We start from the raw sequence: 13,713 nt of genomic DNA on the forward strand, positions 1-13,713 counted from the left end.
TGCAGCTGAAAGTTACCAGATGTTCTGTGTGAGGACAATGTGGTTTAGGTGTAACTGAAGGCTGTTGTGCTGTTCTCACCTTTTTGAAAGGGAGTTGAGTGTCCTGCTAATCGACACAGTTTTTACTTAGTTTCCCTCTTTTTGATTCAGATTGCATCTTTTCCTATATTTACGACAGAAACTTTGTATTTGTCCTGAAAATATGTTGTCACTTCACCAATGAGTATTGCAAGAAAAGAAGAAAAGTTTGTCTTATATACTGGGGTTGGAGGAAAATAACAGTTCCCTGTAGTGGTTTGACTTCACCTTATCTTTCCAAGGTTATGCACCTTACTACATCCTTGAAAGAATGCTTCCAGCAAAGTGCCTCCTTATTATGAATGAAGTCCCCTTATTGTTCACGGGAGTGCTGGAAGCCACCTTTTTTTTCAGCTTCACTTCTTTTATTATCCTCTTTTATCTGGCTCACTTTCATCTTATGCTTTCTCTTTGGCTTATAAAATGAGTAAGCTGCACCCAAGGAGAGGTAAAGGCCATGACTCAGACAGTGGCCAGTGGAAGCTTCTATAACATCTAAATCTTTTGATGAGGGTGCTGCTATTTCTATAGAAGAGATGAAAGACTGTTTGAAGGACAATACATATATGTCCAATTAGAGATCACTAAAATTAATGTTTGAAAATTTGACATTTATTGCATTGTAGATTGTATTGATAAGGAGAAATGGGCAAAAACTCAGCCAAAGACTTTCAATGATGAGGGAAAAGGGCTTTGTTTTAGAGGATCTGTTTTAATTCCTGAGGCTGTATGTTAGCCATGATATAACAGAGACATGGAAATGCCCATTGAATAAACAGAAAGAAAATGGTTTTCCCATTGGCATCTAGGGAAGATCAATACCTACTAAATGGTAGCATATGTACAGCAGTTGTGTGGTGGCTACCAAATTATTAACAGCTGCATGTTCCCTTTCAACCTCTTGGATTTTCCGTAGGATAGGACACTGTTGAGCAGTCACTTTTTTTACTTTCCCTCTTCACCTTCCTAGTACTTTATATTCCTGATTCTCCTCCTCATTTCTTAACTATGGTTCTGACTCTTCTTTGGCTGCTTTTCCTTCATCTGACCCTTATATGTGAGTGTTTGAGATCTTGGTTTGGATCTTCTTTTGTGCTATGTTCTCCCTAGTATGATGGTTTCTGTGGCCTCATATATTTATGGTCTCCAGATTTCATGGACAGGCCCACTTACTGTCATGGTTTTAATAGGCACACATGTATTTACAATCTCCAGATTTCCACCTGCAACTCGGATTTCTTCTGAACTGCTTCACCTTATTGAGTATTCCACTGGGATAGCCCACAACCATAGTAAACAGTTTAAGACTGGGCATTTACTTTAAATACAGTTATGTTCAAAATGAAATAATGGATTCAGCTTCCTTTTCTATTTACTCTTTTAGTTTATTTATTTATTTATGTTTTAAAAGATTTTATTTATTCATTTGACAGACAGAGATCACAAGTAGGCAGAGAGGCAGGCAGAGAGAGAGAGAGAGAGAGAGAGGAGGAAGCAGGCCCCCTGCTAAGCAGAGAGCCCGATCCCAGGACCCTGGGATCATGACCTGAGCCAAAGGCAGAGGCTATACCCCACTGAGCCACCCAGGCATCCCTATTCTTTTAGTTTATAAGGTATCAAAATATTTCTCCTTTCTTAACCTGAAAACTTGGGAATCATCCTAAATTACCCATTTTCCCTTTTGCTTAAGATAACTTCAGCATTATGCTGGTTCAGTCCATTTCCCATCTCCTACCTCTATATCACATGTTCTCATTCATTTTCTTGGGCAAATATCCTATGAATTTATAGCTATATTATTTTAGCACCTTCCTAGTTCCACCCTTTCTGATTAATCTGCCCAGAACCATCCTTAAAAATTGCTGATATGACCATGTCACTCTCAAGTTAAAAATATTTCAATAGGTTTATAGAACTTGAAGGCTACAGGCCAGAGTCCTTTGTGTGACATAGAAAATATATAATTTTATGCTATTTATTTATGCAATCTTGTCTTTACCACTTCTCTACCTTGAACCCAGAGGCCCAACCCTAATGAAAGTCTTACAGTTTCTCAAAGGGGTTGCCTTTCCTGTTATGCCCTTTCCTTTTCTTTTCTCTCTTTAGATCTGCTTTGAGAGGCTTCTATTATCCATTATTCAAGATCTGGATTGAGCATTATCCTTCTATAGCATCTTCCCTGCCTGTCTCTCCCTCCCAGAATATTTTTTCCTTCTTTTACCTGCAGAGTAATTGTTAATTTATGTACTCTTCCTTATACCCCCATTTTACGCTTTTCTATGAGTTCATTAAGGCAGGAATCTTGCCATTTTAATGATGATGATGATGATGATGATGATGATGATGATAATAATAGTGATAATTGTCCCAACGGAGGATTTTGAGGACTGAGTGACAGGATCTGCTATAATTAGAAATGACCACTCTGGAAGCTGTGTGTGGGTTAGGATGTAAGACAAAAGACTTGCCGTTGTAATAAGGTAGATGAGATGTGATAATGGTTTAAATCAAGGTGGTTTGTAGGAGAGATGAGAGAGAAGTCGTTGATAAGATTCACTGATGGGTAGCTGATAGATAAGTGTTATGGGTATGAAAATAAGATGTCAAGTACTTGGGCCTGATTAAATAGATGGATAGAAGGGTCTCTTATCAAAACTAAAAGACTATAGGATTACTGAATTTTAGGGGAATTAGGAGTTTTGACATGTTCAGTTTCAGATACCTATCAGATATCTAAGTGGAAATGTTGAGTTGGTAGTTAAATATGAATCTGAAATTCTGGATAGAATTCTGGAATGACATAAATTTGAGAGTTAGTTTATTAAAGGTATTTAAAGTCATGAGGCAAGAGGTCATATAGGAATAAAAGTAGATAAAGAAGAAAAGACCAAGGTTTGGAGATGTCAATATTTAGAAGATGTAGACATAAGGAGAATTCGGTAAGAGTCTGGTAAGAAGTGGGCAGTAATTAGATAAGGTACCAAAAGAGCCAAGAGAAAAATGTGTTCTAAGGAGGCAGTGGTCAAATATGTCAAATGCTATTAATAAGCCATAATAAGAACTGAGACTTGATTGTCATAGAATGCATTTGGGAAAATTGAGAAGTACTGGTATGGGAACTCTAAATCAAATATGAAGAAAAAAATGTATGGAACAGGAAATAATTGGGATCTACTAATAAATCTCAGAATATATGTATATTCATGCATGTTCCTACACCATCAGAGAAATTGGACGCACAAGGTGACATGAGTGAAACTGATGCCCAACCTACAGTCTGTGGGAAAATTGGCCAGCACATTATCTGGAATTTTCTTTAATCAAAAGAACAAAAGCTAGTATTCAGACTGTAACGGTGTAGCTTTTCCCTGAAGCCATATTGAGAGTTTTTATAAAACAATTAATTGTCGAGTGAAAGAAACCGGAAGAAGTTTGTTTGACATGATTAGAAGTGGTAGAGTGGATTTGAGTAACATCTGATATTCACTGGCACTATGTGAACATGCATGCATAATGACATTTTTTAAAAAGGTTAATGCATGTATTATGTAAGCATGGCTTACTTTAAAGCTGTGCAAAATTTCCCCCCAAAATAAAAAAAGTCAGCCTCCATTCTGTCAATACTAAATCTAAAAGTTCTAATACAAAACTGTTGCAGTATAAATAAATCACATTTAAATTTTTTTTAACTGTGAAGTGTAGAACCATTCTTTTAAGAAAATTAATAATTATTGAGTTTGTTGTTACCAATTTAAAATAATTAAAAATAAGCAACATATTCAAATGGTTTCAAAATTCAAATGAACTAAAGGGGGTAAATTTCTTTTCCATTAATCCTCTCCAACTGCTGAGTTTTTTTCCTCCCAAGAGATAGGCCAACATTATTAGTTAAGAAGAGGCATTTTACGTTCATGTTAACAATTATTTGTTGAGTAACTTCTACAAATAAAATTGTGTTAGATGTTGTGATATCAGCCTTAAAGGAGTCTGAAAAAACTCAAATCTGACTCTGAACCATGTGCTACCACTACAGCTCCACTTCTGGGTGGCTCTGAGGGACAGTGAGAACAAGAAATCTCCCTAGGCAGCAGAACTTTAAACCTTGAGAAGAAATAGCTAGAGCACTGTGTCATCAGTGGCTATTGGTTAGACTAGATGGTTAGAAAATGAGAAGGAATACAATTAGAAAATTTAACAAAGTGCTAGGGGTTATGCTGATAGATGTCTCTGAAAAGGCAGTGCGAATATTCTCTACAGAGCAACCTCGGCAGAGGAGGAGCGTAATAACAAGATAAACAAGATTTTACATAAGATAAACATAAGATAACATAAGATAAACAAGATTGTACATAAGATTGTACATAAGATAAACAAGATTGTACATAAGATTGTAAATAAGATAAACAAGATGGTACATTCTGTCCCCAGACATTCTTGTTCTTGCCCAGTGAGCTTAGAAAATTTCCAGGATATTGAACATTAAAGTTATACATGGCCTTAATAAATGGACTTCCTGTTACCAAGGACAGATGGCTATAGCCACTGCTGAGTTCCCGATCTATCAAAAACAGAGACTAGGGCGCCTGGGTGGCTCAGTGGGTTAAGCCGCTGCCTTCGGCTCAGGTCATGATCTCAGGGTCCTGGGATCAAGTCCCACATCGGGCTCTCTGCTCAGCAGGGAGCCTGCTTCTCTCTCTCTCTCTGCCTGCCTCTCTGTCTACTGTGATCTCTCTCTGTTAAATAAATAAATAAAATCTTTAAAAAAAAATTTAAACAAACAAACAAACAAACAAAAAACAGAGACTAACACTCAGCCTCCAATATGGCATCTTCCTTATGGTGATTAGCCAGTCAACTGTGGCAGACTGGTCATACTAAATCACTTTCCTTTTTTTTTGGTTAAGGATTTTATTTATTTATTTGAGAGATTTTATTTATTTATTTGAATGGGGAGGAGGGGCAGAGGTAGAGGAAGAAGCAGACTCCCCGCTGAACAGGAAGCCTGGCATGGGGTTTGATCTCAGGACCCTGGGATTATGATCCGAGCCAAAGGCAGACACTTAACCCACTGAATCACCCAGGCCCCGGAACCACTTTCCTAATGGAAAGGGCCAGCATAAGTTCTGACTGGAATAGACATTACTCTGGATATGGATATACTTTCTCCTCAATTGTTCCTCCAAAATCATCACACATGGACCTACAGATGATTCAGTCACTGTGATGGTATTCCCCACAGTACTTTTTCTGACTAAGAGACTCATTTTACAGCAAATAAAATGTGACAGTGGGCTTATGATTGTGGAATTTACTGGTTTTAGCATGTTCTCTATCATCCTGACATATCTGGTTTGATAGATATGTGGAATAGCGTTTTGAAGATTCAGTTTTGGTGCTTGCTTTGGCAACAACTTGCAAGTTAGGATGATGGCCCCGTTGTATATGCTCTAGATCAGCCATCAGTACATGCTACTGTCCTCCCATAGCAAGATTCATGGGTATAGGAGTCAGGATGTAGACATGTGAGTGACTTTTCATTCTATTATTTTCAGTGATTGTCTAATGAAATTTTTCATTCTCTCCCCCTAAATTTGGACTTTGCTGGTCTAGAGATAATAATTCCCAAGAGAGAACTGCTTCCAGCAGGGCACACAGGAATAGTTTCATTAAACTGGAAGTTGAGATTGGGATCATACTTGGGAGCTTCATACTTGGAAATCAGCCGAGAAATAAGGTTACTGAACTGGCTGTGGTGATTAATCCTGACTATCTTTGGGGAAATTGGCTTAGTACTGCCAAACAGTTTAAGGAGGAGTGTCTCCAGAGTTCAGTAGACTCTCTGGGACACTTCTTAATTCTTTCAATTTTTGTCATTTAATTTAATGGAAAAACAATAATCCCATGCAGAAAGGATGACTAATGCCCCTGACCCTTTAAGAATATAGATTTGGATCACTTCACTGGCCAATGTGCTTGCTGAGAGGAAAATATACATGAAATATATATGAAAGTAGACCAGTTATTACCAGTTGTATCAGTTGAGTACCAGTTATCATGCATCCTGTTGGCAAAATGAGGACTGTAATAATGCAAGTATTTCTTTCTTATTTTGGTATGAATGTATTTGTGTATATTTAAACCATTTTTTCTTTGCTTCTTCCATTCCTCTGTATCTAACATAACGTGATAATAATAACTAACCTATATTTGAATTATGGTATTTAATTATAGGGTATCAAATAGAAACATGATTTAGCTAGATGATAAACATCCAAAGATGTTTAGAATGATTTTGCATCTTTTTGGCAGGAGAGGGTTAGCATATTTTTGGTTGTGTAAGGGATAGTGGTTTCATTTGAAGTGAGTATATGATTTTGCTATTCTTTTTAAAAAAATTTGCTATTGTTTTTATTTGGAAGTTAAGTGTGGTTGAAGGAGATGTCTATGATGCCAAGTTAACAGAGGGTCACTGTGGTGACCTTGTGATATGTCTCCTTAACTAATCTGGGACTACTTTTCCAGACTTCCTTTCCCTCCATTGTTCTGGGTTGGGGTTGACCAATTTGTGTGAGATCTGAAATGTGGAAGAGAGGCAGCAGCCGAGATTACACGGTATAGGCTCAGGCATAGTTGTACGACGTGTCTTATTATGGGTCTGCAGGATCACCTCCAGGTCTTGCTAGATGCCCTCCTTTAGCTTTTCCAAATGCTGGGAGAACTTCATACGTAGCTCTCTGGTAAAGTGCACCAGGACTTCTGGAAACTTTTACCACAGAAGTGGGAGGCTGGAGTCTTGGAGGAGGTACATGACCATGGCAGGTTCTGGTGAGAGACAGATGCAGATTTGCTTATCCATTTAGGTTAAAGCTTATCCTTGTAGATTCTAATTTGTCCTTGTCCTCTCCTGATTTGTATTTATCTTCCCTTCTTGACTGCTGGGGCAGTTTACATCAGGCCTAGCAGATGTAAACAGATGGACCCAAAGTAAATAAATCTCTAAATGAATCCTTATATTGCCCATAGAGATTCTGCTACTCTGATGGAACATGATTGATAAATATTACAGTCATAAAGATGCAATGTATATAAAAGTAACTTTAAGATAGTATGTACATTCTAGTATATTGGAAGCATGGGGGAGGGACAGGGCGAGAAGGGGGATACTCAGGGATTAGGAAATACTTCCTGAAGGGAGTGGCATTTTGTTCTTTGAATTTTGAAGAATGGGTGGCATTTGTACTGGCATGATAAAGGAATAAAAATAGAAATGAGAAGGTGGTGATCTACTGTATAATACAATTGCCAGGTATTGGCAGAATGGGAAAAAAGATAGGAACAATTTCTGATGTTTTGAAATTTTTAGTCTCACAGGCTTGGTTCACACTGAAAATGAAATGTACTTTGTCTATTCCAAGTATGTGGTGCATGTTTTGCTCTGAATGTTATTAAATGACCCTTGAATGACTAGTTGAATCTTGAATACCCTAATATTTCCCCAATATGGATAACTTTTTGCAAGATATCACTAACAAGGTGTAAGGAACAAATCTCTAGGCTTTTGGTTTCCTCCCCTTGGTTCCCATTCTTACTCTTTCGACCAGCTGCTCTCTGCCATCTGTCTGAACTATTCTATTGAAACAGCTGTTGCATAGAACACTAATGCTCTAATTGCCAAATCTCATAGACACATGTTGGTCCTTATTTTGTTTAACATTTCTTTGCCGTTTGACATTGTGGTCATTCCCTTTTAAAAAATTCTCTCAGCCCATAACACTTTTGTCTCCTGGGTTTTCTTTTATTTTTCAGCTTTTTCTTAATTTGTTCTATTTTTTGGTATTTAATATTTGTTTTGTAGGATCTGAATGTGCCAAATATAACCCAATGGTCAGTTTATCATTCCTTTTATCCATCAGTTTGGCAACTAATGGATGATTGATTATTGAGCTAATAAATCATTAAATTACTTTTTTTATTTGTGCCCTGTTATTCAGTTGACTCTCCCTACCTTATATGAACCCCACATGACTTGTTCCTTGGCCACTATGAGAGCCTCCTTTCTTACCTACACTCTATTTTTGTGTTCCTCCATTGTATCCTTCATGAGGCCACCAGGCACATATTTCTAAAAAGCAAATGTGATTATATAATAATTCTTCTTAATCTTCAGAGATCTTAGGATAAAGACTAAACTTCTTAAAATGGTGTTAAAAAAGTAACCCTGTGGATCACTATGTTTGTATCTTTAGGGTAAATACCCAGTAGTGCAATTGTTGGGTCATAGGGTAGTTCTATTTTCAACATTTTGAGGAACCTCCATGCTGTTTTCCAGAGTGGTTACACCAGCCTGCATTCCCACCAACAGTGTAGGAGGGTTCCCCTTTCTCCTCATTCTCACCAGCATCTGTCATTTCTTGACTTGTTAATTTTAGCCATTCTGACTTGTGTGAGGTGATACAAATGTAGTGATCCGAAGGGGTACGTGAACCCAAATGTTTATAGCAGCAATGACCACAATAGCCAAACTATGGAAAGAACCTAGATGTCATCAACAGATGAATGGATCAAGAAGATGTGGTATAGATACACAATGGAATACTATGCAGCCATCAAAAGAAATGAAATCTTGCCATTTGCTACAACGTGGATGGAACTAGAGGGTATCATGCTTAGCGAAATAAGTCAAGCGGAGAAAGACAACTATCATATGATCTCCCTGATAAGAGGAAGTGGAGATGCAACGGGGGGGTTAAGGGGGTAGGAGAAGAATAAATGAAACAAGATGGGATTGGGGGGAGACAAACCGTAAGTGACTCTTAATCTCACAAAACAAACTGAGGGTTGCCGGGGGGAGGAGGTTTGGGGGAGTGGGGGTGGGGTTATGGATATTGGGGAGGGTGTGTGTTGTGAAGTGTGTAAACCTGGTGATTCACAGACCTGTACCCTGGGGGATAAAAATATATTATATGTTTATAAAAAATAAAAAATTATTAAAAAAAAGTAACCCTGCCTGATTTGATACCTGACTGCCGTTCAATATTCAAATTCTAATATATTCTCCCACCTCCCCAACCATGTCAAATAACTTAAACTTCCTGAAAGAGTCCATTGTCACCCTATCTCCCTAAAAATGACCTTCTCTCTCTATCTTCTCAGCTTACAACCACTCTTGCTTTAATAATAAGTTCTAGTGTTATTATTATTATTTTTTCTCATTAAACATTTGTTTTAATGAGTCTCAAAATTCTGTGACAGATTTTTGGTCAAGTTGTTTCCATTAAGAAGTACTGATTTTAAAAACTAATAACTTAAAACTGCCATACACACACACAATAACAAATGGTCCACAAAACATTCTCCTTTCCTTCTGAAGGTTTTACAATGGTATCATTAACCAGACTTTTACTATTAAACTTAAATGGCCAATTGACACAAACAGTTCTGAGACCGTTCTTCCACCACTGATTAAGACTGGGGTGGCAAAGCGGGTGCCTAGGTGGCTCAGCCATTAAGCATCTGCCTTCGGCTCAGGTCATGATCCCAGGGTCCTGGGATCGAGCCCCGCATCGGGCTCTCTGCTCAGCGGGAAGCCTACTTCCTCCTCTCTCTCTCTGCCTGCCTCTCTGCCTACTGCCTACTTGTGATCTCTCTCTCTGTCAAATAAATAAATAAAATCTTAAAAGAAAAAAAAAGACTGGGGTGGCAGGTATTGGGGATAAAATTCATTTAGCCTTTGAGCTTTCTGGGCAGACTTGTGACCTTGCCAGCCCCAGCTGCCTTCTTGTCCACTGCTTTGATGACACCCACAGCAACTGTCTGTCTCATGTCACGAACAGCAAAACGGCCCAGAGGAGGAGAGTCAGAGAAGCTCTCAACACACATAGGCTTTCCAGGAACCATATCAACAATGGCAGCATCACCATATTTCAAGAACTTGGGACCATCTTCCAGCTTTTTTCCAGAACAACAATCTATCTTCTCCTTCAGCTCAGCAAACTTGCAAGCAATGTGAGCTGTGTGACAATCCAGAACAGGTGCATATCCAGCACTAATTTGGCCTGGATGGTTCAGGATAATCACCTGAGCTGTGAAGCCAGCTGCTTCCATGGGTGAGTCATTTTGGCTGTCACCAGCCACATTGCCACGACAAACATCTTTGACAGATATGTTCTTGACATTGAAGCCCACATTGTCCCAAGGAAGAGCCTCACTCAAAGCTTCATGGTGCATTTCAATGGTCTTGACTTCAGTTGTAACATTGACTGGTGCAAAGGTAACCACCATGCCAGGTTTAAGAACACCAGTCTCCACTCGGCCCACAGGGACAGTACCAATACCATCAATTTTGTAGATGTCCTGGAGAGGGAGACGCAAGGGCTTGTCAGTTGGCTGAGTTGGTGGCAGAATGCAATTCAGAGCTTCAAGCAGTGTGGTTCCACTGGCATTCCCATCTTTACGGGTGACTTTCCATCCCTTGAACCAAGGCATGTTAGCACTTGACTCCAGCATGCTATCGCCATTCCAACCAGAAATTGGCACAAATGCTACTGTGTCGGGGTTGTAGCCAATTTTCTTAACGTAGGTGCTGACTTCCTTAACAATTTCCTCGTATCTCTTCTGGCTGTAGGGTGGATCAGTGGAATCCATTTTGTTAACACCAACAATTAGTTGTTTTACACCCAGTGTGTAAGGCAGAAGGGCATGCTCATGGGTCTGCCCGTTCTTGGAGACACCTGCTTCAAATTCACCAACACCAGCAGCAACAATCAGGGCAGCACAGTCAGCCTGGGATGTGCCTGTAATCATGTTTTTAATAAAGTCTCTGTGTCCTGGAGCATCAATGATGGTCACATAATACTTGCTGGTCTCGAATTTCCACAGGGAGATATCAATGGTGATACCATGTTCACGTTCAGCTTTCAGTTTATCCAAGACCCAGGCATACTTGAAGGAGCCTTTTCCCATCTCAGCAGCCTCCTTCTTGAATTTTTCTTTTTTTTAAAAAATTTTTTATTTTTTATTCTTGAATTTTTCAATGGTTCTTTTGTCGGTCCCACCACATTTGTAGATCAGATGACCAGTAGTGGTAGACTTACCTGAATCTACGTGTCCGATGACAACAATGTTGATATTGAGTCTTTTCCTTCCCCATTCTGGTTTAGGTTGAGCAGTGGTTTTCATGACACCTGTGTTCTGGCAGCAAACCTGTTGTGAAAGAGTCAAATTGTTATTATTAACTCATTTTTTCATTCGGTTGAAATTGATGGACCAACTTTGATGTACCAGGTAGTTATCTCTCTTCTTTATGAAGTCTTCCCATCCAGTTGCCTTTTTTGGGGGGAGGTGTCCATTCCCATTGTTTCTGAATATCCATTGAATAGCACTGGGAATTCCCTGCTATCCATTAAAATTTGGATTCAAGTCATCTCTGCTGTAATTAAGATTCTATACACAGAAGTATTGCTGTAATTAACTGTACCATAACTTATGGTTTGTCTCTCTTATTATACTGTGAGCTCGTTGATGGCAGGAATTGTATCTTTGTATTTTGTGTGTATGTGTGTTTCCATTGGCTAGTATGATTTCTGTTACTTTTATTACATCTGGACACATTTTTTTTTTTCTGAATGGAAATGATTTGGAATCAGTAGACCTGATGGAATGACTTGTTTACTCTCTCTGAGCCCGCTCTGTCAAAACAAAATAAGAGAGAAACAATTGCTCAGAATGTTTCATGAGATTTTTGGGAATTTAGATGAGACACTTTAGGATAAATTATTTTATAAATTTCAAAGCATTATTGTTTTAGTTCATTCCAAGTTGCAAGGAGTTGGGATGTTCAGATGCCTTCAAAGAATGGAGTCATGGAAAGGGCACAAACTGCAGTTCTGCTCCAGGGCAAAGCTAAGTGCTTCCATTTGTTTGTCCCTGAAAACTCTTTCTCTCCACCTTTCAATGTGTTATGTTTCTAGTGCTGTCACTGCCAGTCATGTCCTCACACTTCTTTTGTGCATTCTGTTTACCTCTGCCTCTCTGACTCCAGCTCTCTCTCTCTCTGCTGGGCCAGCGAACAGGGAGAAGGAAGATTTGCAGACTAGCTCTGCCATCATTATGATTGTTTAGGACTCTCTTTGATGTCTTTCATTGGACATACCTGTTCTTTGACAAGGATTTCTAGTTTACTTTGTAAATCTGTTTCATTTTCTTCTCAGATCCAGTTCTTGCTTTTGTACTGGTACTCTCTGTACTGATTTTTTTTTTTTAAATTTCATAGTTTCTGCTAGCTCAAAGGTTTAATTTCCTAATTATTGCTTATTTACTGCATGACCTTTTCCTAGCATCACAGACTCTTTTTATATATTTAACTTCAGTCATGAAAATTGATGTATTCTTTTTAATTTCAAATTCTATAGAATTGGCTAAGCTTTGGACTAAATTCCTTTATGCCACATCACCCCATATATCTTCTGGCCAGAGTATCAGTCAAATACCCATCTAAGATCCTATTTGCTGGGATATAGTTGGGTCAGATGTAGTTGACATGGCCTTTGACACAGCCTGGTTGGCAACATGATTCACATATTTAGTATGATTACATAAGCCTAGATTTTTTTGTTGTTGTTGAAAGTGATGATTATATATATTATATATATATATATTATATATATATTATATATATTATATATATATATATTATATATATATTATATATATATAATCAAAGTGAAGAAAAATATATATATTATATATATATAATCAAAGTGAAGAAAAAATAACTGGCCACTGATTAATTGGCCATTTTCATATATTATTGGTCGGAACAAAATTGGGACAGCTTATCTAGAAATCACGTTTCAAAGTTTATATTTTTATTTCTATTTCTAGAACTCTTTCTTAAGGAAACAAACAGAGATGTTTATGAAACTTTATGGACAAAGACATTTGTTGCTGTGTGATTTATAATAATGAAAAATTAGAAGCAATCATGATTTCAAACTATTCAAAATCATTAGCCAGAATTTTGTCTGTTTTGTCAACTGTTCTATTTTGAGTGTTCAGAACAGTGCCCAGTACATAGGAGATAGTCAATAAATACCTGTTAAATAGATGTATGCTGAATCTTTATTATGGGTAATTGGACAATTACTAAAGATGATGCATCTCCAAAATGGTTTTAAACATGTGGAAAAGCATTTCTCATATTATTAGGTGAAAAAGTAGAATCTTTCTCGTTCTAACTCTTTCTCAGAGAACAAAATCTAAGTGTACTTATTCTGTGAGGTAGAATTACAGGTAATCTTTTTCATTATTTTGTTTTTCTGTCTTTTTTCTAATTATTAAAATTCTAATTCTTGAAAATTTATTATTATTTATAGCCCAAAATATATAGCATGTTTTCTGATATATTTTTTTTTCTGACTTTTGTGATTCATCCTTAGAAAAAGGTAAGAAAAAGGTAAGGTAGAGGAAAGGAAATTCCCTGTGTTAAATTCCTACTGTGTAGTAAGTGTTATTTTATGGTTTTACATACAATTTTCTAGAACATCACAACTGAATAAAGTAAGAAACATCACAAGCAGTTAATTTACTTGCCCAAGATCACTCACTTAATTACATAGCAGAGATTTGAACACAGTT

At 37.7% G+C, this 13,713-nt stretch overlaps 1 protein-coding gene across 1 annotated transcript; it reads right to left on the reverse strand.

Annotated features, from left to right (window-relative positions):
* Positions 1 to 9,801: 9,801 nt before the first annotated feature.
* LOC131827787 (elongation factor 1-alpha 1-like) lies at positions 9,802 to 11,077 on the reverse strand. Its single transcript, XM_059168954.1, has one exon. The coding sequence runs from the start codon at positions 11,038 to 11,040 to the stop codon at positions 9,802 to 9,804; it is 1,239 nt and encodes a 412-aa protein (XP_059024937.1). The 5' UTR covers positions 11,041 to 11,077.
* Between the last annotated feature and the right edge of the window lie 2,636 nt (positions 11,078 to 13,713).

The sequence above is a fragment of the Mustela lutreola genome, chromosome 1 (assembly GCF_030435805.1).
Source record: "Mustela lutreola isolate mMusLut2 chromosome 1, mMusLut2.pri, whole genome shotgun sequence".
In the NCBI taxonomy this organism is placed as follows: Eukaryota; Metazoa; Chordata; class Mammalia; order Carnivora; family Mustelidae; genus Mustela; species Mustela lutreola.

Coding starts and splice junctions, on each gene's coding strand:
- LOC131827787 (XM_059168954.1), bottom strand. CDS start 11,040: ATGGGAAAAGGCTCCTTCAAGTATGCCTGGGTCTTGGATAAACTGAAA.